Source organism: Natator depressus, chromosome 12 (assembly GCF_965152275.1).
Source record: "Natator depressus isolate rNatDep1 chromosome 12, rNatDep2.hap1, whole genome shotgun sequence".
NCBI classification, from domain to species: Eukaryota; Metazoa; Chordata; order Testudines; family Cheloniidae; genus Natator; species Natator depressus.
In genome coordinates, this window is record NC_134245.1 from 599316 (window position 1) to 623186 (window position 23871).

At 53.7% G+C, this 23871-nt stretch overlaps 1 protein-coding gene and 1 long non-coding RNA gene across 4 annotated transcripts; both read left to right on the forward strand.

Moving 5' to 3' along the window:
* The first annotated feature begins 17149 nt into the window (after window positions 1-17149).
* LOC141996750 (maestro heat-like repeat family member 5) lies at window positions 17150-18586 on the forward strand. 2 transcript variants are annotated; one of them, XM_074969047.1, is made up of 3 exons: window positions 17150-17397; window positions 17894-18016; window positions 18400-18586. In XM_074969047.1, exons 1-3 carry the CDS (start codon window positions 17191-17193, stop codon window positions 18523-18525), a joined length of 456 nt encoding a protein of 151 aa, XP_074825148.1. In that variant the 5' UTR covers window positions 17150-17190; the 3' UTR covers window positions 18526-18586. The 2 variants fall into 2 exon arrangements, 1 of the variants encoding a protein (XP_074825148.1); XR_012641594.1 differs by lacking the exon at window positions 17894-18016 and having other exon boundaries at window positions 18400-18412.
* A 63-nt stretch (window positions 18587-18649) lies between these two features.
* LOC141996752 (uncharacterized) lies at window positions 18650-23565 on the forward strand. 2 transcript variants are annotated; one of them, XR_012641596.1, is made up of 4 exons: window positions 18650-18845; window positions 18952-19026; window positions 19868-20021; window positions 21187-23565. It is a non-coding gene; the product is annotated as an uncharacterized LOC141996752 (long non-coding RNA). The 2 variants fall into 2 exon arrangements; XR_012641595.1 differs by having other exon boundaries at window positions 18682-19026; window positions 21187-23564.
* The last annotated feature ends 306 nt before the right edge of the window (window positions 23566-23871 follow it).

The window sequence follows — 23871 nt, forward strand, 5'->3', positions numbered from 1 at the left end:
TCCTGACCCGCAGCTATTCCAGTCCTGGGTTCCCCCCCTCACGGCTCTGCAGATGCCCTTCACTCCTGACCCGCAGCACCCTGCTATTCCTGTTCAGAGACCCCTCTTGAACCAGGGCAGTATGGCCCACCCCAAGTATTCAAAAGTCATGTGTCAGGCCCTCCTCATTGTGCAATTTAGTGAGGAAAAGCTAAGAGAAGAGCTACGGGTTGTTAGCACCACCGGCCATCCTGAGCTGTGGGCCACTTTTCCTCTCTCCCAGTTCTGGGGGAAACCATGGAACATCAGAACTTAATCCACTTTCCAAGGGTCTTTTAAACCCCAGGTCTGTGGTCTGGATTTAGCCCCAGGCCCCGTCCACTGCAGCCTGGGCTGGAGATTCAGCAGTGGGTTGTGCTTCTGAAGTGACACAGCCCTCACAGCGGGTCAGGGTGTTGCCAGAAGACAATGACTAACACATAGCAACTAACACCTCAGAGTCCATCCTGCACAAGGCAGCGGAGGCCATGCTCATCAAGTGTAAGGCTTTAACTTGTTCTCTCCTACATTACAGCTGTAGCCTACCCCAGCTCTGTGTTGGGGCCGGGCAGAAGTGTACTGCTTCACTCCGGGGCAGGGGGGGCTATGACATCATTTTTCTCCTCGCATGCAGCCGTTGCCTGTTCTGACAGGCTGTTTATAATGCTAACTTTACTAGTTTTCGGAGGTTGTCGGGGAGGGCGGGGGGCGGGGCGCAAGGTGAAAGTTTTGCCGAGGGTTGAAAATATCCTTGCACCGGCCCTGGCGGGAGTCATCCCGATGGAAAGAGACGAGGAAGAGGATGACAACGCCCCTGCAAAGTGCAGCTCCTATGGGAGGGGGCAGCCCTTGGGGGTGGGGCAGACACCCTCCTCCCCCTCCTGGTGTGTGACAGGCAGGCGGGGGGGAGCTCTCTGCTCCGACTGACTCCTAATCCTCCCTGAGGGTGTGACACCCCCAGGAGCGCCCTCCCAGGGCCCCCCAACTGGGCCCTGCCCCCCCAGACCCACACCCAAACAGACTCTGCCCCCGACCGGGCTCAGACCCCCCGGCTCCGCACTCACTCTCGCGCACCACCGCCTTCAGCCCGGACGGGGCCATCTCCGCCTCTTGCCACGTCCCCTCAAGCCCTGTGGGTAGAAGTGGGACTCAGCTGTGTGCGGGGTGGGGCTGGAGTCAGGACTCCTGGGTTCTGCCCCGGCTCCGCTCCTGACCTTGGGCGCGCCCTGGCCTCTCCCTGCCGTGCTCTGGGGAGTGTCTGTGACGCTGGGCGACGGCCCCGAGTGACCCTGAAATCAGTCACTGGTGGATGGGCCCGGCCCCCCCAGTGTCACTGGTGGACGGGCCCGGCCCCCCTTGTGTCACTGGTGGACGGGCCCGGCCCCCCCTTGTGTCACTGGTGGACGGGCCCAGCCCCCGCTAGTGTCACTGATGGACGGGCCCGGCCCCCCCTAGTGTCACTGGTGGACGGGCCCGGCCCCCCCAGTGTCACTGATGGACAGGCCCGGCCCCCCCAGTGTCACTGGTGGATGGGCCCAGCCCCCCCTTGTGTCACTGATGGACGGGCCCAGCCCCCCCCATGACTGATTTCAGCATAAAGCAGCTGGGGTGCTGGCGGTCGATGTCTGCAAGGCTGGAGACGGCCGGACGCCGCAGCCCCCCACTTCTGGCGCTGCGGGGGCTGGGCCTGGGCACCAAGGGGCAGGTGCCCGGTGACAGGGCCACGCAGGTCCCCACTGAGCCCCCACCTGGTCACGTGGGGCGCAGAGGGAGGCGGGGGCCTCGGGCAGGGTTAAGGAGAGGACGGGGTTGGGGTCGTGGGGCCTCAGCCCACTCCAGTCGGGGCCCCCCACTGAGCTGCAAGTCCCCCCTCCAACCAGTGTCCCCCCCTCAGCAGTGTCCCTCGCCCCCCCCTCGGTCAGGCCTCTCGCCCCCCTCCAACCAGCCCACCCCATCAGCCAGGCCTCTCGACCCCCCCCCCGCCAGGCCCCTCGACCCCCCCCCACAGCCCCCCCCCAGCCAGGCCCCTCGCCCCCCCACCCAGCCCCCCCGAGCCAGGCCCCCCCCAGCCAGGCCCCTCGCCCCCCCCAACCCCCCCAGCCAGGCCCCGTGCGGTCCCCAGGAACAGGAGCAGGTCGAATGGAGCAAGCGGCCGCTGCCCGTCTCGCCCCGTCGGGAATGGCGTCCTTCAGCGCCGCGGGGGCGGGAGGCCGGAGGGGACGGACTGTGCCCTGCTCAGCCCGTCCGGCCCTTCCTGCACGGAGCGGCGGGAAAACACGGTACAGCCCCAGCGGGGTGGGAACAGTCTGAGGTAAAATTGTCCTGGGAGCTGCCAACGGCGGGAAAAACCGGTTGGATCCAGTTATGACGGGGCCATGATCACCGTAAACAACAAGATGGCGGTCACAAGATGGCCGTTCAGACGCCATCTTGGATTGCTGCTCTGTCTTCACAGACCCCATATTGAATTTAATATACACATATTTTAACAGACTATAATCCTGTAACAAAACACACCCAACAGTACACAGAGCAGTATAAACAAGTCATTGTCTGTATGACATTTTAGTTAGTCCTGACTTCGCTAATGCTCTTTGTGTAGCCTGTCGGTGTACCCCCGGGAAGACCTCTGCGTACCCCCAGGGGCACCCGTAACCCGGGTTGAGAACCACTGGGTTAGAGAAACGTGTGTGTGTGTGTGTGTGTGTGTGTAGGAATCAGGACTCCTGGGGTCTATCCTGACTGCGAGCGGAGTGGAGTCTAATGGTTAGAGCAGAGAGCTGGCCAGTAGGAGTCCTGGGTTCTAGTCCTGGCGATGCAATTGATTCATTCTGTGACATGGTTCGTTCTGCCTTGTCCTCCTGTGACATGTGGCGCGCAGAGACCTGCCCCAGCCCTTCCCTTCCGGCTGGTGGTGCAGGAATTAATGGCCGTAGAGCCTGGGCGCTAAGATCCTGGAGCAAAGCGTCCTGGGGAAGGAATTTGTTCCCCAAGCTTGACTGGCTCCCTGCCCCATCCCTCCCTCCATCAATCAGAACGAATCCCTCATGGCAGAGCTGTTGTCTGGTTACCCGCAGTGCAGACCCAATCTAGTGTGTCCTGGCTGCTGTTCAGCTCAGGTTAACAGCACGGTCTGTTTCTGGAAACTCCCGCAGAGCTTTCGAATGGAAGTGAGAGTCTTCTTCACATCCTGCTCTAAACTGTGAGTAGTGTCGCTCTGTGGCTGTTCAACAGCCGCTGCATTCCTACCCCAGAGGTGGCATCATCTCAGTGCTGGGTGAGTGATCCCTGTGTAGTGTTGCTGAGTGCTGTTGCACATCAGCTATGCTCCATCCAGAGACGTCTGCATTTCAATGCCAGGTGAGTGATCCCTGTATTGTGTTGTGGGGGGGAGGGCCAGCTCAGTGGTTTGAGCATTGGCCTGCTAAACCTAGGGTTGTGAGTTCAATCCTTGCGCGGGGGCATTTAGGGATCTGGGGCAAAAATTGGGGATTGGCCCTGCTTTGAGCAGGGGGTTGGCCTAGATGATCTCCTGAGGTCCCTTCCATCCCTGATGTTCTATGATACACTGCTGTGCTCCACCACAGAGGTATCTACAATTCAGTGCTGGGCGAGCAATCCGTGTGTTGTTATGCAGCTACTACGCTCCACTCCAGAAGTGGCTGCAATTCAGTGCAGGGTGAATGCAAGTCCATGTCTCATTTTGCAAAGCATGGGTTCTCCAAGCAAGGGCGCTGTCTGTCCCATGTCCCTGCTCAATAGACTCTGGATTCTTAGCATCAGCGGAGCTACATTTTGAGCAGTGGTGGAACCAGGAGGCAGCTGGGTCATTGGTGGTTCCACCGTCAGTTCTACCTATTGGCTTGAAAAGGCACCACACGTATACCTAATGGCTGCCGAGGGGGGCAGTTGCCCCCCGGCCTGCTATTAGCTCTGCCACTGATTCTTTTTAAATGTTCATTGCGCTGCTTCCACCAGCCACTTTGATTTCATTTTGTTTTACAGACCCAAGCAAAACGCAACCGGCAACCTGGCTAGAAACAGATCCGTGTAATTGAACAGACTCATCCAATTACTGAGCCTTCCCAGAGCCAGGTGCTGCCCTCACGATACATCAAACCTAGAGGACCGGCTAGGCTCCCAGTAGATGCAGCCTAGAGCCAAACGCAGGCCAGGCAAGGTGGCTTCGCCCACGGAGTTCAGGTCCAGGGATTCAGTAGGGAGTAAATGGCCAGCACTGGATGCTTCAGGTTTTGGTGCCCACTCAGAGACGGCTGGGGGCTGATTTTCAATTGCACACCTGCGGCTGGCCCAGGCCAGCTGACTCCAGCTCCCCGGGCTCGGGCTAAAGGGCTGTTTAACTGCAGTGTAGCCTTTGGGGCTCAGGCTGGAGCTTCGACTCTAGGACGTTGCGAGGTGGGAGGTTCCCAGAGCTCGGGCTCCAGCCCAAGCCAGAACGTCTGCACCACAAATAAACAGCTGCTCAGCTCGAGCCCCGTGAGCCGGAGTCAGCTGGCCCGGGCCAGCCGTGGGCACGTAACTGCAGTGTAGACACACCCTAAGTGCCCACAAGCCCCCCTGGGAGCTGCGGGTATTTAGCACCTCTGAAATCTAGGCCCCAGGTGTCTCAACGTGGGCACCCAAAGTTAGGGGCCATTCAAAATCTTCTTGCCAGTGTCTTTCCCCACCCCCCACTGCTCCTCAGATGTTCCTGTTAACTGCTGGAAATGGCCCACCTTGATTATCACTACAAAAGGTTTTCTCCCCCTGCTCTCCTGCTGGTAATAGCTCATCTTAAGTGATCACTCTCCTTACAGTGTGTGTGATAACACCCATTTTTTCATGTTCTGTGTGTATATAAATCTCCTCACTGTATTTTCCACTGAATGCATCCGATGAAGTGAGCTGTAGCTCACGAAAGCTTATGCTCAAATAAATTGGTTAGTCTCTAACGGTATGTCTACACTACAAAATTAGGTTGAATTTATAGAAGTTGTTTTTGTAGGAAGCGTTTTTATACAGTTGATTGTGTGTGTCCCCACACAAATGCTCTAAGTGCATGTAGTCGGTGGAATGTGTCCACAGTACCGAGGCAACCGTCGACTTCCGGAGCATTGCACTGTGGGTGGCTATCCCACAGTTCCCGCAGTCTCCGCTGCCCATTTGAATTCTGGGTAGAAATCCCAGTGCCTGGTAGGGCTAAAACATTGTCGTGGGTGGTACTGGGTACACATTGTCAGGCCCCCGTTCCCTCCCTCCCTCCCTCCCTCCGGGAAAGCAAGGGCAGACAATCGTTTTGCGCCTTTTTTCTTGAGTTACGTGTGCAGACGCCATACCACGGCAAGCATGGAGCCCGCTCAGATCACTTGGGCAATTAGGAGCACATTAAACACCACACGCCTTATCCAGCAGTATATGCAGCACCAGAACCTGGCAAAGCGATACCGGGCGAGTAGGCGACGTCAGTGCGGTGACATCAGTGATGAGGACACGGACACAGACTTCTCTCAAAGCACGGGCCCTGCCAATGTGGGCATCATGGTGCTAATGGGGCAGGTTCATGCAGTGGAACGCCGATTCTGGGCCTGGGAAACAAGCACAGACTGGTGGGACCACATAGTGTTGCAGGTCTGGGACGATTCCCAGTGGTTGCGAAACTTTCGCATGTGTAAGGGCACTTTCATGGAACTTTGTGACTTGCTTTCCCCTGCCCTGAGGCACAAGAATACCAAGATGAGAGCAGCCCTCACAGTTGAGAAGCAAGTGGCAATAGCCCTGTGGAAGCTCGCAACGCCAGACAGCTACCGGTCAGTCGGGAATCAATTTGGAGTGGGCAAATCTACTGTGGGGGGCTGCTGTGATGCAAGTAGCCCACGCAATCAAAGATCTGCTGATATCAAGGGTAGTGACCCTGGGAAATGTGCAGGTCATAGTGGATGGCTTTGCTGCAATGGGATTCCCTAACTGTGGTGGGGCCGTAGACGGAACCCATATCCCTATCTTGGCACCGGAGCACCAAGCCGGCGAGTACATAAACCGCAAGGGGTACTTTTCAATAGTGCTGCAAGCTCTGGTGGATCACAAGGGACGTTTCACCAACATCAGCGTGGGATGGCTGGGAAAGGTACATGACGCTCGCATCTTCAGGAACTCTGGTCTGTTTCAAAAGCTGCAGGAAGGGACTTTATTCTCAGACCAGAAAATAACCGTTGGGGATGTTGAAATGCCTATAGTTATCCTTGGGGACCCAGCCTACCCCTTAACGCCATGGCTCATGAAGCCATACACAGGCAGCCTGGACAGTAGTCAGGAGCTGTTCAACTACAGGCTGAGCAAGTGCAGAATGGTGGTAGAATGTGCATTTGGACATTTAAAAGCGGGCTGGTACAGTTTACTGACTCGGTTAGACCTCAGCGAAACCAATATTCCCACTGTTATTACTGCTTGCTGTGCGCTCCACAATCTCTGTGAGAGTAAGGGGGAGACGTTTATGGCGGGGTGGGAGGTTGAGGCAAATCGCCTGGCTGCTGGTTACGCGCAGCCAGACACCAGGGCGGTTAGAAGAGCACAGGAGGGCGCGGTGCGCATCAGAGAAGCTTTGAAAACCAGTTTCATAACTGGACAGGCTACGGCATGAAAGTTCTGTTTGTTTCTCCCTGATGAAACCCCCTGCCCCTTGGTTCACTCTACTTCCCTGTAAGCTAACCACCCTCCCCTCCTCCCTTCGATCACCACTTGCAGAGGCAATAAAGTCATTGTTGCTTCACATTCATGCATTCTTTATTCACTCATCGCACAACTAGGGGGATAACTACCAAGGTAGCCCAGGAGGGGTGGTGGAGGAGAGAAGCACCAGGAGAGGTGGTGGAGGAAGGAAGGACAAGGCTACAGAGCACTTTAAAAGTTTAAAACTTTAAAACCTATTGAATGCCAGCCTTCTGTTGCTTGGGCAATCCTCTGGGGTGGAGTGGCTGGTTGGCTGGAGGCCCCCCACTGCGTTCTTGGGAGTCTGGGTGAGGAGGCTATGGAACTTGGGGAGGAGGGCGGTTGGTTACACAGGGGCTGTAGCAGCGGTCTGTGCTCCTGCTGCCTTTCCTGCAGCTCAACCATACGCTGGAGCATATTGGTTTGATCCTCCAGCAGCCTCAGCATTGAATCCTGCCTCCTCTCATCATGCTGCCGCCACCTTTCAGCTTCAGCCCTCTCTTCAGCCCGCCACTTACTCTCTCCAGCCCGCCACTTACTCTCTTCAGCCCACCACCTCTCCTCCCGGTCATATTGTGCTTTCCTGCACTCTGACATTGTCTGCCTCCACGCATTCGTCTGTGCTCTGTCAGTGTGGGAGGATAGCATGAGCTCAGAGAACATTTCATCACGAGTGCGTTTTTTTCGCCTTCTAATCTTCACTAGCCTCTGGGAAGCAGAAGATCCTGTGATCCTTGAAACACATGCAGCTGGTGGAGAAAAAAAAAGAGACAGTGGTATTTAAAAAGACACATTTTCTAGAACAATGGCTACACTCTTTCACGGTAAACTTTGCTGTTAACATTACATACACAGCACATGTGCTTTCGTTCCAAGGTCGCATTTTGCCTCCCCCCACCACGTGGCTAGACCCTCCCCCCTCCCCGTGGCTAACAGTGGGGAACATTTCTGTTCAGCCATAGGCAAACAGCCCAGCAGGAACGGGCACCTCTGAGTGTCCCCTGAAGAAAAGCACCCTATTTCAACCAGGTGACCATGAATGATATCACTCTCCTGAGGATAACACAGAGAGATAAAGAACGGATGTTGTTTGAACGCCAGCAAACATACACTGCAATGCTTTGTTCTACAATGATTCCCGAGTACGTGCTACTGGCCTGGTGTGGTAAAGTGTCCTACCATGGGGGACGGAATCAGGCTGCCCTCCCCAGAAACCTTTTGCAAAGGCTTTGGGAGTACATCCAGGAGAGCCGCGAATGCCAGGGCAAATTAATCATTACACATGCTTGCTTTTAAACCATGTACAGTATTTTAAAAGGTACACTCACCAGAGGTCTCTTCTCCGCCTGGCGGGTCCGGGAGGCAGCCTTGAGTGGGTTCGGGGGGTACTGGCTCCAGGTCCAGGGTGAGAAACAGTTCCTGGCTGTCGGGAAAACCGGTTCTCCGCTTGCTTGCTGTGAGCTACCTACAACTTCATCATCATCATCTTCCTCGTCCCCAAAACCTGCTTCCGTGTTGCCTCCATCTCCATTGAAGGAGTCAAACAACACGGCTGGGGTAGTGGTGGCTGAACCCCCTAAAATGGCATGCAGCTCATCATAGAAGCGGCATGTTTGGGGCTCTGACCAGGAGCGGCCGTTTGCCTCTCTGGTTTTCTGGTAGGCTTGCCTCAGCTCCTTAAGTTTCACGCGGCACTGCTTCGGGTCCCTGTTATGGCCTCTGTCCTTCATGCCCTGGGAGATTTTGACAAAGGTTTTGGCATTTCGAAAACTGGAACGGAGTTCTGATAGCACGGATTCCTCTCCCCATACAGCGATCAGATCCCGTACCTCCCGTTCGGTCCATGCTGGAGCTCTTTTGCGATTCTGGGACTCCATCATGGTCACCTCTGCTGATGAGCTCTGGCCAGCGTGGCAAGCTGCAGGTGACCATGCAAACAGGAAATTGAAATTCAAAAGTTTGCGGGCCTTTTCCTGTCTACCTGGCCAGTGCATCTGAGTTGAGAGTGCTGTCCAGAGCGGTCACAATGGAGCACTCTGGGATAGCTCCCGGAGCCCTATACCGTCTAATTGCGTCCATAGTACCCCAAATTCGACCCGGCAAGGCCGATTTAAGCGCTAATCCCCTTGTCGAGGGTGGAGTACGGAAATCGATTTTAAGAGCCCTTTAAGTCGAAAAAAAGGGCTTCATCGTGTGGACGGGTGCAGGGTTAAATCGATTTAACGCTGCTAAATTCGACCTCAACTCCTCGTGTGGACCAGGGCCTAGTGTGGTTGCAGTTCTACATCTCTATACCAGGGGAGCTTATTCCGCTTCTCCTATAGGAACAGCGATCCCAGGACTAGCACTCCTACACCAGCATAACTGCCTCAACACTGGGGTGCCTCACTTTCACTGTGCTGGGATAGCCAGTGGCTCAACCCTTCTGTTGGATGCCTTGGCTTCTGACTCTGAAAACATGGTCGTCATCTTCTGTAACCTGGACATAACTCGAGCATAGCATGTGACATTACAGCAGGACCTGCTGTTTATAAATGTAGTACCTTCCCCGCCTGTATTGTTTTCATTCCTGACTCACTCTCTCTCTCTCTCTCTCTCTCTCTCTCTCTCTCTCTTTTCATGCTCTCTGTGAGGCTCTTGCTATGGGAAGGAGCAGCCTGGAGAAGAGTTGAACTTTGGAGAAGCTTTTAAACTTTGTCAATATTTTTAAACTTGTAGATTCCCTACCATTGGGGTGTCCAGGTGGAAGGGGTGTCAGGGTGGAAGGACTGTCTGGCCTGTGTTATACAGGAAGTCAGACTTGATGGTCCAATGTCCCATTAAATTCTGTGAAATTATGTAACTGGAAAATGGCCCTTCCGAGACCCTGCACTGGCCACACCCGGCATCTCGCCAAGCCCAGACCGGCTGTATGTTCGCAGGCACGTTTCTTCCAAACCAGAAGTGGGAAACGTGATAGGCTGTGAGGCCAAGACCAAGGGAACCATCGAGAGCTCAGCAGGGCTGGACGATCCTCAGGGATTCGGGAAGAGAGGAAGGAGCAAACCCCTCCCTTATTAGGGAAAATGAGGGCCAGTGAAACATGTCCAGGGCTAGGGAATATAAACGCCAACTCAGGACAGGTAAGGACACTGTGAGGCAGGGTCTGAACCTGTACAGGGAAGAGCCCTGCTCCAAGAACACAGCCTGTCTCGGGTGAGTAGAGCAGTGCCATCAGCCTGTCCCGCAGTCAGGCAGTGCCCAGCCTACAGATATGAGCTACAGACAACTCAGAGTCCTGGCAGCAAAGCTGAGAGAGAGCATCTCTCTCAACCCCTGTCCTGTGCTGCTCTCCAGATCCCCTCAGACATTGACGTTCCTCCTCTCCCATCTCAGCCAAATCCCAGGGGAATCTGTGCTCGGGGCCAGGCTGGGACAGAATCTGTCCTGCAGCTTTTGAGTCATGGGCACAAATCCACTTTCTGCTTAAAAAAGAATTCCAACTTTTCAGTGGCTGGGACTGAGTCCCAAAGAGCTGAGCAGAAGGGCTGTGAGTTGCAGGCAGGTGGAGATGCTGAAGGGCTGCGTGTCCCGGGCCCAGCCTAGAGGCTGAAGGGCTGCGAGCCCCGGGCCTGGTGCAGCTGTTGAAGGGCTGTGATCCTCGGGCCTGTCGCAGCCAGACATCCTGGGCCCTTTCCAGTGTATCAGCTGGGGGAGAGAAGGGGGGTGCCACCTCAGTTTGGAAGGGAATTTGTTATTCAAAAGTATCTGCTCAAGATGAAGCAGTCATTGGATTAAGGGTTGTTGGCTTGAGCTGCACAGCCTCAATTCTCCCTTCCTTTCTCCATCATCCCCAGGGCTACTGGCTCCGGCTTTGTCTCAAAATCAGGCAAATCATAGATTCATAGATTCCAGTGACAGAAGGGATCATCTAGGCTGGTCTTCTGTATAGCACAGGCCAGAGAGCTTCCCAAAAATAATCCCTAGAGCAGATCTTGTAGGAAAACACCCAATCTGGATTTTAAAATGGTCAGTGATGGAGAATCCATCACAATCCTTGATAAATTATTCCAATGGTTAATTACCCTCACTGTCAATCATTTACACCTTTTTTCCAGTCTGAATTTGTTTAGCTTCAACTTCCATGTTATACCAATCGCAGGTAGATTGAAGAGCCCATTATTAAATATTTGTTTCCCATGTAGGTACTTGGAGACTGTAATCAAATCACCCCTTAACCTTCTCTTTGTTAAAATAAATAGATTGAGCTCCTTGCCTGTATCACTATAAGTCATGTTTTCCAGTCCTTTAATCCTGCTTGTGGCTCTTTTCTGAATCCTCCAATTTATTAACATCCTTTTTGAATTGTGGATACCACAACTGGACACAGTAGGGATCACACCGGTGCCACTATTGAGGTACAGTAACCTCTTTACTCCTATTCGAGATTTCCCTATTTATGCATCCCAGGATCACTCTAGCTATTTTGGTCACTGTATCACACTGGGAGGTCATGTTCAGCAGCTTATTCGCTTCCACCCCCAAATCTTTTTCAGAGTCACTGCTTCCCAGGATAGAGTCCCCCATCCTCTAACTAAGGCCTACAGGTTTTGTTCCTGGATGTATACGTTTACATTAGCTATATTAAAATTAGGGCTGTCAAGCAATTAAAAAAATTAATTGCGATTAACTGCGCGATTCAAAAAATTAACCGCGCGATTCAAAAATGAATTGCACGATTAATTGTGCTGTTAAACAACAATAGAATACCATTTCTTTTAAATATTTTTGGATGTTTACTACATTTTCAAATCTATTAATTTCAATTACAACACAGAATAAAGAGTGTACAGTGCTCACTGTATATTTATTTTTTATTACAAATAATTGCACTGTAAAAAACAAAAAAAATATTTTTCAATTCACCTCATACAAGTACTGTAGTGCAGTCTCTTTACCATGAAAGTTGAGCTTACAAATGTAGAATTATACATATATAAAAAAAACTGCATTCAAAAATAAAAAATCTAAAACTTTAGAGCTTACAAGTCCACTCAGTCCTACTTCTTGGTCAGCCAATCACTCAGACAAACAAGGTTGGTTACAATTTGCAGAAAATAATGTTGCCTGCTTCTTGTTTACAATGACACCCGAAAGTGAGAACAGGCATTCGCATGGCACTGTTGTCGCTGGCGTTGAAACATATTTTCGTGCCAGATACGCTAAAGATTCATATGTCCCTTCATGCTGCAATCACCATTCCAGAGGACATGCTTCCATGCTGATGATGGGCTCTGCTTTTGATAACAATCCAAAGCAGCGTGGACTGACGCATGGTCATTTTCATCGTCTGAGGCAGATGCCACCAGGAGGTTGATTTTCTTTTTTGGTGGTTTGGGTTCTGTAGTTTCCGTATCAGAGTGTTGCTCTTTTAAGGCTTCTAAAAGCATGCTCCACACCTTGTCCCTCTCAGATTTTGGAAGGCACTTCAGATTTTTAAACCTTGGGTCGAGTGCTGTAGCTATTTTTAGAAATCTCACATCGATACCTTCTTTGCGTTTTGTCAAATCTGCAGTGAAAGTGTTCTTAAAACGAACATGTGCTGGGTCATCATCCGAGACTGCTATAACATGAAATATGTGCAGAATGTGGGTGAAACAGAGTCGGAAACATACAATTCTCCCCCCAAGGAGTCCAGTCACAAATGTAATTGATGCATTATTTTTTTAATGAGCATCATCAGCATGGAAGCATGCCCTCTGGAATGGTGGCTGAAGCATGAAGGGGAATACGAATGTTTAGCATATTTAGCATGTAAATACCTTGCAACGCTGGCTACAAAAGTTCCAGGCATTCTCACTTGCAGGTGACATTGTAAATAAGAAGCAGGCAGCAGTATCTCCCGTCAATGTAAACTAACTTGTTTGTCTGAGCGATTGGCAGAATAAGAAGTAGGTTATGTAACCAAAAAAAAAAAATCTGCATTTGTAAGTTACACTTAGAGGTCTAGTGGGTATGAGTGGAGGGGCTGGGGGTGGGAGTCAGCACTCCTGGGTTCTATTCCTGGATCTGTGAGGGAGGGTTGTCTACTGTTTAGATCAGGAGATGGAGAGTCAGGACTCCTCCTGGCTTTGCAGCTGACTCCCTGTGTGACTGAGGGCAATTCCCCCCACTCCCCCGTGCCTCAGTCATACACCGACCCAGCTCCTGGGGGTTGGGGCTGGATTCATTCCAGTCTATACAGCACCTCTGAGGGAGGTGCTAGGAAAGGGCAGGACATAAGTAACCAACAGACACTAATGGGATGCACCATGTGATTCTCTTTCTGTCCCTAGCGCATGTGACTGTGGACCCCAACACAGCCAATGCCTACCTGCTCCTGTCCCAGGATCAGCGGAGCGTGAGGGTGGGCAACAAGAGGCGGGACATCCCCAGTAACCCCAAGTGGTTTGACACGTGCACCTGCATCCTGGGCCGGCAGCGGTTCACAGCCGGGATGCACTACTGGGAGGTGGAAGTGGGGGACAAGCCATGTTGGACACTGGGGGTCTGTGAGGAGTGTGTGAGCAGGCAGGGAATATTCACGCCCTCACCAGCGACTGGCTTCTGGACGGTGTGGCTGCACAATGGGGATGAGTATGCAGCGCTCACTTCCCCCCTGCCCGAGCTTATGCTGAGAGTGAAGCCTCGGCAGATTGGCATCTTCCTGGATTTTGAGGCCGGAGAGGTGTCCTTCTACAACGTGACTGGCAGCTGTCACATCTACACCTTCAGTGACATCTTCTTGGAGCCCCTGCGGCCATACTTCTACCCAGGGGTGCGGGCAGGCAGCCTGAATGATGCCCCACTGACCCTCTAACAGGGAACACAGCAGCCATGAGCCAGTCACAGCCGCCTTGGCACCTTGGGCTTTCAGGACTTACCAATGAAAGGCTTTCTTAACAATATATAATTCACCAGCGGAACTTACTGCTACAGGATATTGAGGCGGCCAAATGTCTAGTGGGATTCAAAAAAGGATGAGACATATATATGGATAATCCAAATATCACCAGCTAGAGAGGGCAGGAGACCCCAGGACTATAAAACCATCTCCACAGGGCAGGAGCCAGCCACTGACTACAGGGGGGCACATTCCCCAAAGAGAAGGTTATTCCATAATTACACACTGCAGGGTCTCTGGTACCTTCCTTGAAGCCTCTGACTATGGAGACAGGATACCTGGCTTTTGGGCGCTGCAGTGAGCTAGCACAGCAAATCCTGTGCTCTCTGGGTGCTGTTAGAGCAAGAAATTGGTCACTGAAGCTGATAATCAGCCACAGAGCAGGAGCAGTGACCCACGATAAATGCCCCCAGAATGCTAGACCTTCCTGCACAGCCCCAGTAGGGGAGTCTTCATCCAGCATTGCCATTCCCCAGCGCTGGAATGCAGAGTCAGCAGCATCTGCGGGGAGGCCCAGGGAGCAGGAGGGGATGGGTGAGAGGACCTGAGGGCCTTGCTCAGTTTGCAAAGAATCCAGCTGCATCATCTTTAGTAGGTGGTGTGGCTGGTGGAGACCTTGGGTCTCTGGCATGTCATGCTCCTGGCCTAGCCACTTGGTTCAAGGTAGAGCATTGCTGCCTGTGTCCTGTAACCTCCAGCAGCCAAGCTCCTTGGGGCAGCCATGGAAACATTGCCTTTGGCTACCCTTGTTTTAAAGGGCTCGGGGCGCATGGACACGAGGATGGAGTCACATGTCTGTAAGGGGTGGGGCCTGCCAACACGAGCGAGCCAGCTCCAATCGGCAATTCGCCTCTGACCTATCCCCCCTTCTAGTGAAATACCGAAGCCTTCCTTCCGCTGGATGCTTCTGAGCCCAGCCCAGCCCGTGGGCCAGAGCTGTCCACAGCCCTGTGCGTGTGCTGTCCCTGGTCTCACTGACGGTGTGCATCAGCACTCAAACCCAGTGCAGACTTCAAAGCCTGTTGGCCCATAAACCTCACCTCTCTAGGCCATTTTCTCCTACCAATAAACAATGCATTCCAATAGCCTTGTATAAGCTGGCAAAGCATCCATTGTGATCTGAGAGCTGCTCACCCCACCTTCTGGGGGAAGGGGGAGAGCTAGGAGATCCAGTCCAGCTGGAGCCATGGTGCTCTCAGGACTCAGCACTCTCATGGGCCCTTCGTGTTGCATGTTGATTCAGGGAATACTATGATTGCCTGATGGTGCTGCCCATTCCCTAGCCCTGTGTGCACCTCTCTGTGATGGGACTTCACCCCAAGAAGCCAATGTGCTGCCTGCAGCTAAATATTCCAGCCCCCCTCCAGCCCCGGTGAGGAAGGCAGAGTGAGAGGAATTTCATACACAGAGAACCCGCTAGACTGTTCCAAAGCTAGGCAGAGAGGGTGGGACAAGGGGGTCTCTGAGGCCCTCAGGCTGGGCCTAGCTCACTGCCATGCCCCTCTCAAGGAGTGGTTTTGCCTTCTTGACATATATTCACCCTAACCCAAATAATGACAGGTTTCAGAGTAGCAGCCATGTTAGTCTGTATTCGCAAAAAGAAAAGGAGGACTTGTGGCACCTTAGAGACTAACCAATTTATTTGAGCATAAGCATCCGATGAAGTGAGCTTTAGCTTATGCTCAAATAAATTGGTTAGTCTCTAAGGTGCCACAAGTCCTCCTTTTCTTTTTCCTAACCCAAATGTATCCCATTGGCTACTGGGAGTTCCAAGCTGGGACAAGTTCACCTTGATGTCTTTCTCCAGCAGGCGGATGGTTGCAGAATCTCTCCTGGGTTGCAGAATCGCTCCTAGCCAGGGCTGGCTTTGATGCAGCAGCCTGGGGATGGTGCCCCATCCTAGCTGGGCAGGGCTCATGCCCTCCTTGCCTGGCCAATCCCATCGGGCTCCCCTTGAATATGTCCAGGACGCGATGGCTGCAGCCCTGCAGCCGCTGTACAGCCATGGGCACAGTAGGCCTGTGTGTGGGTGTTCGTCTGGCTCCAGGGCTGGGGAGGGAGGAGAAGACCCGGGAAAGAGCAGCAGCAAGCCGTTCGCTGAGTAGACAGGACTGGGCTGGCAGCTCCAGGCACGTTTCCAGCTCCGCGGAGAGGGACGTCAAGGCTGGCTGGACTGGGTCTGCGCTTCCCTCCGAGCCAGGCTCCGGGCAAAGCGTTGGTGACTGGGAGACCCAGCGTGTGTGTGATTACCCCAAACCTTCCTGCAGGCGCCGGGGGACTGGGTGGCACCTGGAAAGACCGTGGAGGTGTTTCCTTTGGGCCAGCTCCAGCCTGGCCAGGCTCCAAGCTCAGCGCTCCTCTGCCAGCCTTGTGAAGGGTCCTGGAGGAGCCAGAACACAGGGCAGGAGAGGAGAACGTAACCCTGCTGTGGGGCTGGGGCTGCTTTGCAGCCGAGGGCGGTGGGGGGGCTGCGTGGGTGCTCCCGCATGGGCACTGCTGCCCGCCAGGGGACGGACGGCTGGGCTGGCACAAGGGGCCCGTGTTTATACCTGGCGCAGACACAAGCGCTAGCGCCGCACAGCAGCTCGTGAGGATCTGATGGGCTCCATCCCCAGCCGTGCCCTGACGTGGCCCAGCTCTGTGCCTCAGTTTCCCCCTCTGTAGAACAGGAGGATAGCGACACCAACCCTCCGGCTGTCCCGCTGCAGGCCTGGGCCCTTGGTGGCATGGTTCTGGAGGATAGCTTCATGCAGCCAGGGAAGGTCGGCATCAAGCTGTCTGTGTTTTCAAAGGCCCTCCAGCTCCCTGGCTTTGATTCCACCTGGCAGTTCCTGTGGTCCTAGACAGCAGCAGGTTCAGGAGACTGGGTATTCTGCACTTGTTAGACTCTGCACTGAGCTCTGGGAGCGGGCGGGGAGAGTGGGTGGGTGGGTGGGGGGTATGTCTACACTGCAGTGAAACCCACAGCCTGCCTGTTTTTCCCGCTGAAGGATCAGGAAGAATTTGGCTTGGCACTTTTCTCTCTCTCTCCCTCCCAAGCTTTCATCCTCTTGCCCATCCCCACTGGATCTGAGTGCCTCCCCCGTGAATTAGATTGGCCTCGGGAGGTTTCTGGCAGACTTCCTTTCTACATCCCCTGGGGAGGAGGCTCTCAGCGTCATTTACTCCCCCTGATTAAGACTGGGGTTCCTGGACTTGTCAAAGCCTCTTTCTTGAGATTAGGGAGGAGCCAAGATGGGCAACTGAGCTCAGAGGTGGCTTGCAGGGCTGCCGGGAGGGCTTCCCTGGGAGGAGGCCACTCATTGATAAATCCATCCCTCAACTTTCTGGCATTCTTCCAGGTTGGAGACGTCGTGGGAGGGATCTTAATTTGGCTCGACAACAGCTGTGATCCCAGAGCCAGAAGAGCAGTGCTCAGGGCAAGGGCCTTGCTGGCTCGCTCCCACCCCCAGGACGTGGTTCTAACCTGTGTGGCTCACAGGCTCTCATCGCACAGGGGGAACCGGAGCAGCGTGCACATTACCACTCAGTGACGTTATGCTCTGATGCTGCCTGGCTGTAACCGGGGGTCCCCACCCCCTGTGTGTCATTGCCAGGAGAAGGGCAGTGTGCGCTCAGCTGCCATTGTACTGCTTGGCAACGTGGTGAGCAGGGTGCAGGACCCCGACAAACCCTTGGTGCAGCAGGAAATCATCCACTGCTTGCTCCCCCTGCTGCTGCATCTTGAAGACCAGGATGAGAGTGTGAAACTGGTAAGTGCCACGGTCATTATTGCCTTAAGAGCAAAGAGCCAGTATCCCCTGGGGCCCCCACTCCGTTCATCGCCAGAGCCCCTTGCCCAAGTGGAGTCTTCTCCTCCCTGCTTCACTCCATGCTGGAGCCAAGTGCCTCATCCATCCTCACAGCACACAGCACAATTGGGAAGAAAAGCCTTCTTCTGGGAAAGAGGAGGGGCACAGCGTAGCGGGGCTGGGAGTACTGCTGCTGGCCCCGGCACGGCCCAGGGCCTGCGTCCCCCTGAAGTGTGGGGCCCCAGGCAACCTCCCCAAACCATCCAAAGGACAGGACGGCTCTGGCTCTCTCCAGCCAACTCTCCCTTTCCTCTCCTCAGCACACTTCTGTGGAGAACAAATTACAGGAATCTCCACTGGCAGGAAAAGCAGGAGAACAAGGGACGGGGAAGGTTCCATGTCCCCCAGACTATCCCTCTCTCAGGGAGAACCCTCTTGGTCTCCTCTTCTCTTGCAGTCATGTAAACTGACGCTCTTCCGCTGCGCAGTCTTCCTCAGGTGGGCTCATTTGAAGACGCTCTTCCGCAGCATGGCCTGGGATGGCTCCTCACAGCTCTTGAAGTGTGTCTGGATCTGCTTGGTAGGTGAATTCCTTGTGAGAGTGCTGAATGGGAACTTGAGGAAGATATTTCTTACCCCACACCCTGAGTACCCATCCGCTTCGGTCGGGCTGCAGGACTCCGTTCCAGGCTCTCTGCTGGCTCATTTCGGCAGGAGTTACAATCCGTTCACATTGCTGACATTTTTCTCCACAATTCTCTGACCTTCAAACTTTTGTCTTTTCAAATGAAAGCTGAGGTTCTGGAGAACACAATAGGAACTTCAGAGGGGTGCTGCTCTGGTGTATGGGTTCATATTGGCGGTTGCCATGGCCTGGCTATATGCTTTGGCTTTCCTGGACTATTCGCTGTGGGAAGAACATGTCATTTCTATATTGTGCATTTCTTCCTTCTTTCTTCCTAGATGCAGAACAACGAGAGCCACATCCCCAAATTCCTGTTCCAGGCCTTACAGTACCTGGAAAGCTCACAGACAACAATAAGGGATTCAGCAGCCCGATTCATTGGCAAGCAGAGCACATTCATTTGATCTTTTCTCAATGCTTCCTTCAGAGCCCTTTTCTGGATGGCCGCTCTGTTCCCTTCAACAGCACCAGAATCCTAAAATGCGGGGTGTGTGTGTCTGTGTGTGTGTGTGTGTGTGTGTGTGTGTGTGTTTGAATTAACATGTACTCCAAGATGAAGGGAGCAACTTAGCTGAATCGACTGCACCAACTTCGCCCACCCACAACAACTCTTTGGCTGCGCCTGGGGAAACCAGCAGGATGTGAATTCAATCTCCTTTGGAAATCAGCCTCTCAGTAACTTCTGGGCGTCTGATGCTTTCTCGAACGTGCTTTGTGAACAGATGTAAGGAATGTCTGGAATTTCCCAAGGGTGTCTTGGGGGAATGGCTGCATCATTAGCAGTTTTCAGCGAAGGATCTGAAAAGCCATTTTATTCATTGTATGTCTAGGAAATACTATCCACCATTACTGCGATTTGTTGTCTGAAACAGTGAATGAAGATGGCATCTCCTGCCTGTATGAAGGTAAGGAAATACCTCTGTGTGTTTGGGCCTCTGTGGGAAGCACAGGGGTGCAGCCCAGGGCCTGAACACAGCTTTGCATGTGTCCCTCTCAGTCTAAGGACAGTGTTGAAGGAAGAAGGGTGGTCACGCGAGCTTTCATCAAGGTCCCACAATCTGTGCACAGGAGCAGGGGAATTCCATCCCTAGCTCCTAGTGTAGATGTAGCCTTGGAGCTGTGTGGGGAGACTGTCTTCATCAAGGTCAGAAAGTCTCTAAAGGACGGCCTGACCGAATTGAAAAGGGCTCTTGTTATTCAGGATGATGATGATGATGACGATTCCCCTCTGTAGGGAAAGATTCATCACATGCCCTCCCTGGAATGGAGTGATTGCAGGCCAGGGACCTTCACTCCGAGATTGGTTATCAGCTCCTAGGAAATCCCATGAGGGCACATGGGAAACACTTTTCCCTGTGAGCGCTTCAGGAATGAAGGCACAGGGCCACAAAGGATTTCAGGAGACGTTAGGAGCCGAAATCCCTTTGTGGATCTCGGCCTAAATGTTGGATGGTTTAACGTGGCTGCGGCTGTCACTTGCCTGTTCCATCCAAAGAACAAGTGCCCCCAACCGTCTGTGTGTACGGGTGTGTGGAGGAGTGTCTGCCAGCAGAGGGGGAAGTTAGGCAAGAATGGGGTCTCCTCTCTGTCCAGGGCTATTTTGGGAGGAGCCGAGCTGTTGTTCTTGTGCCCTTAGACTCTTGGGGAGCGAATAGCAGGGGGCAATGGCCATCGGAAGGGGAGGTTTCCTAGGTACCAGTCACATCAGCACCATGGGGTTTTCAACCCGTTTCCTCTTGGTTTCAGCTTTTCACGAAGTGCCTTTGAAATCGGACAGGACTACGTGGTACATACTCAACAGATATTATAAATATTTGCAGCAGCTTGAAAATCTCGTGTCGGGTTCTGCATTCGACTAGGGAACCGGGACCGACACCGAAGAGCTCTTTGTCCTGCTATGGTAAATACAACAGACGCTTCTCAACTTTTTGGTGTCCCTAGACTCTGTTTGCCAGAAGCTGGGAATGGGGGACAGGGGACTGATCACTAGATGATTGCCTGTCCCTTCAGTCCCTCTGGCATTGGCCACTGTTGGAAGACAGGATACTGGGCTAGATGGACCTTTGCTGTGGCCTTTCTTATGTCCTTATGTTTGGAACCGGGGCTGAACAACAAGGTGGATATCAGCAGATGACCCAAAATTATGTTGATTAGTCGGGCCTAGAGAAGACTAGGAAGAAGTTCAAAGGGATCTAAGAAAGCCATGTCACTGGGCAGCACAATGGCAGACGAAAACCAGCGCTGACCAAGGCAGGGCCATACACATGGAAAGCAGTGAGGTGAACGACTCCTCCATATCGCTGGTGTCAGAAGCCAAAGCACGGCTGGTTGGGCCCAGTGGTTGGAGCAGTGGCGCTGGGGCCTCGTGCTCAGAGTGGTGGAGGCCGAGCCGAGGGGAGCCAAGGGTTGGAGCTGGAGTCCGGAGTCAAGAGCAGGATTGGAACAGGCTGGGGAATAGGGCAAGGGCCGGATTAACGATCCCCGGCCAATGGGAGCTGCGGGGGAACTTAGCCCGCTGACGTGGCTGGCGGGGGGAAAGGAACGGCAGCGTGCGGAGCCGCCTCGCCCCCACCCCAGCCAGGCAGGGGTTTAGTGGCTGCAGCCTGGGCCCCCCTTAGCCCTACTCCTTTCCTGAGTGCACCATTGCCCCACTTCTGCCCCATTCCCACACACTGGTACAGGGCAGAACCCTGGAGCTGATCTGTGAAATCTCTCTCACTAGAAGGAAGTCACTGCAAAGGCAGGACAACCCCACCTTTGGGCACCATGGAGGACATCTCATCCCACTGCACAGAGCCCTATATTCACACAGCTTCTCGCATGTGGTTCCCTCACTCATCAAAGCCAGGTGGAGAGAGGAGAAATTCTCCCCGACTCCCTTTTACCATTGCCAGCCCACAGGGGAGCGGAGGTTGCGGGGGGTTGGGTGCTCTCTCAAATGCCAGCTCTCAGGGAAGTTGCCAATGAGCATCAGCAAAGTGGGGTGGGGTTGTGCCGTGGAAAACTACCCTGCTTGAAGGTTTTGTTCTTCTCATTTGGGTTCCTGCCCTTTCTCCCTCTTCCAGACATCGAGAGGCCAACAGGAGCCAATTGAGCCCACCACTGATCCCATTTCTTGTCAGATGGCCAAGCAGCTTTGCACGGGAAGGAGAAGACAGAAGAGGCTGAGCAGCATGTGCCGGGCTGAACCAGCCACACAGAACCCCATAGACTAGGTGGAGAAAGCCAAGCCCCTCCCCAGCCCTGCCGGACATGCTCCAACTGGAGCACCAGTGTGTAAGGGAGCAGCTCAGCTCACGCTAGGCAGACCGCTGAAAATGGAGGATGCACACTATAGGCTCCAGTCCAAAAGCAGCTTAACCCCCTGACTGCAGAGCTCCGAGGTGCCGAGACCCAGCCGCATCCCCGGGGGCCTGCAGACATGCAAGGGAGATCGGAGACCCTGGGAGTTTCCCATGCCGGAAACCCAGAGACACCCAGCCCATGGCCTAGAGACATCTCCTAGGAAGGAACCTGGGTGAACTAGCCATTGTCATCCCCAGTGCTGGATCCCACTGACTCAATGGCAAACACATTGGCCACGGAGGAGGCCCTGGGCTAGGACCCAGTGGAGTAACGAGGGCCTGGTCCCCCTGCCCTGGCTGCCATCCATCCTTTGGTGGCTGCCCACGTCCCCATTGACCCACTAGACTGCACAGCCCCAAGAGGAGGGGCAACCATCTTGCCTCTGAACTCTCAGCCAAACAGCCCTGCACTGAAGGGCAGCTATACTGACTTTGGCCGTTGGGCCACACAGCACTGAGGGAGAGAGTAGCCATATTGTCTGTTGCCATCGGGCCACACGGGCGTAAGAGACAGGATAGACATATGGACTCTGAGCGTTGAGCCACACAGCCCCGACGGAAAGGGCAGCCGCACGGACTCTGGTCGTTGGGACACAGAGCCCTGACGGAGAGGGTGGCCGCACTGACTCTGGGCACTGGGACACACAGCACTGCATGGGAGGGCAGCCATTTTGACACTGGCCATTTGGCCAAACCACCCTGAGGCTAAGGGAAGTTATTTGATTTCAACCATGGGACCTCACCCCTTCACTCCTCAGACATCGCTCATCTGTCACCATGAGACCGACCCCATGACATAAGACTTTTGGGGTCAAGATACAAACAGGAGTAGAAGCAAAGAGTGGCATGTGACCCCTCTAAGAGATCCTCCCACTCCTCTACCAATCTGGGGGTGTTTTATCTCCATCCACCTGCCTCAGGAATGGATTTGAGCAACTGGGAAAAGTTCTGGGGCAGAGTGACCCATCCGGAAGTGGGTCACGTGACCCCTTCGAGAGCTCCTCCCACTTGGGGTGGGTCTCAGTCGCTTAGGACCAACCAGAGAGGGGATTTCACCAAACAGGGTAAGTGCCCTGGTGGGGTGACCTGCCCGCAAGAGGGGTCCATCACCCCTCCATGAAATCCCCACAACGTCCTCTACTAATCGCTCAGGGTTTCGCACACACCCTTTAGGCCATCCCAGAAGGGAAACGTAACAATCAGAATAGGCAGTGCCCGAAGGTCTAGGCCAGAAGCCGCTGAACTCTGGAGCTCCATGCTTGCGAGGCTGGCAGCATCGTCCTGGAAGTCGCAACACAACACTGCGGGGAAGAGCCTGTCTTGTTCCAAGGATGTCTTTTGAAGAAACCGTGGCCTAGACCTTCGGGCTATACCTGTTCTGGATTGGTACACATTTCCCTTCTGAGATGGCCTAAGGTGGGAGTGAAACCCTCGCCAACTGCTAGAGGGTGGTGTGGGGACGTTTTAGAGGGACCACGGGATCCTGTTGCGGGCAGGTCACTCCACTGCAGCACTTCCCTTCTTTGGTCAAATCCCCTCTCGGGGTGGTCCTACGGGGCTGACGCCCACTTCAATTGGTAGAGAACACAGGGAGGAGTTCTCAGAGGGGATATACAACCCCCTTCTGCATGGGTCACCCTGCCCCGCAACGTCCCCTCATTGGTCAAATCCAGTCTCCGGGTGTGTGAAATGCTGGTTGCCCCTGCCAAACTTGCGTAAAAGAAGGGAAGAAAGGCATGTACCTTTTGGGCCATCTTGGACTTGGGAAAAGAATCTGGTGACCTTTAGCCATTTCCTCTATTAGTTTGGGTTGGGAAGCACACTCCCACGCACGGATTGAATCCGCGTAGATAGGGTCTAACATCCAGGCAGAGACGACGCAAAGAGGGATATGGAGGGTTTTTAGTGAGGTCTACTCACCCATTCCTGTGCCCATCATGGAGTCCCTCCCTGATGTCCAATGTCAAGAGAGCAGCAGCCGTCCATCGCTGTCCCTGCAAGAGAAGGGAGAGAGAACATCAACATTATCTCCTGGGTGTAATTGTTTGGGAGACTGGAGCACTTCCAGAGTTCAAGTTTTGTTAATCCACCCCTTCTCTAGCCTAGCTGAGTCCTTTTCCCTCTCATAAATAAAGTCTTGTTTGTGTGCTTACTACTGCCTGGCGTTATTTTCTTGTGCTAAGGCAAGCTCTGACAGACGGGCTTTACGAAGGGGACTATGTGGGAAGAATTTACTGTAAGATTCCCCGCATCTTCTGAATGGGTTTTGGGTTCTGCCCTCTTTAAAGGAAGGAAAAATCCTTCCAGGTGATCCTACGGGGCTGAAACCCACTGTGATTACTCCGTAATCTGTCCTCTTCACCACCATGTTTGTGACCCTGTGTGTCATAGGGAAGTAGCCCATGG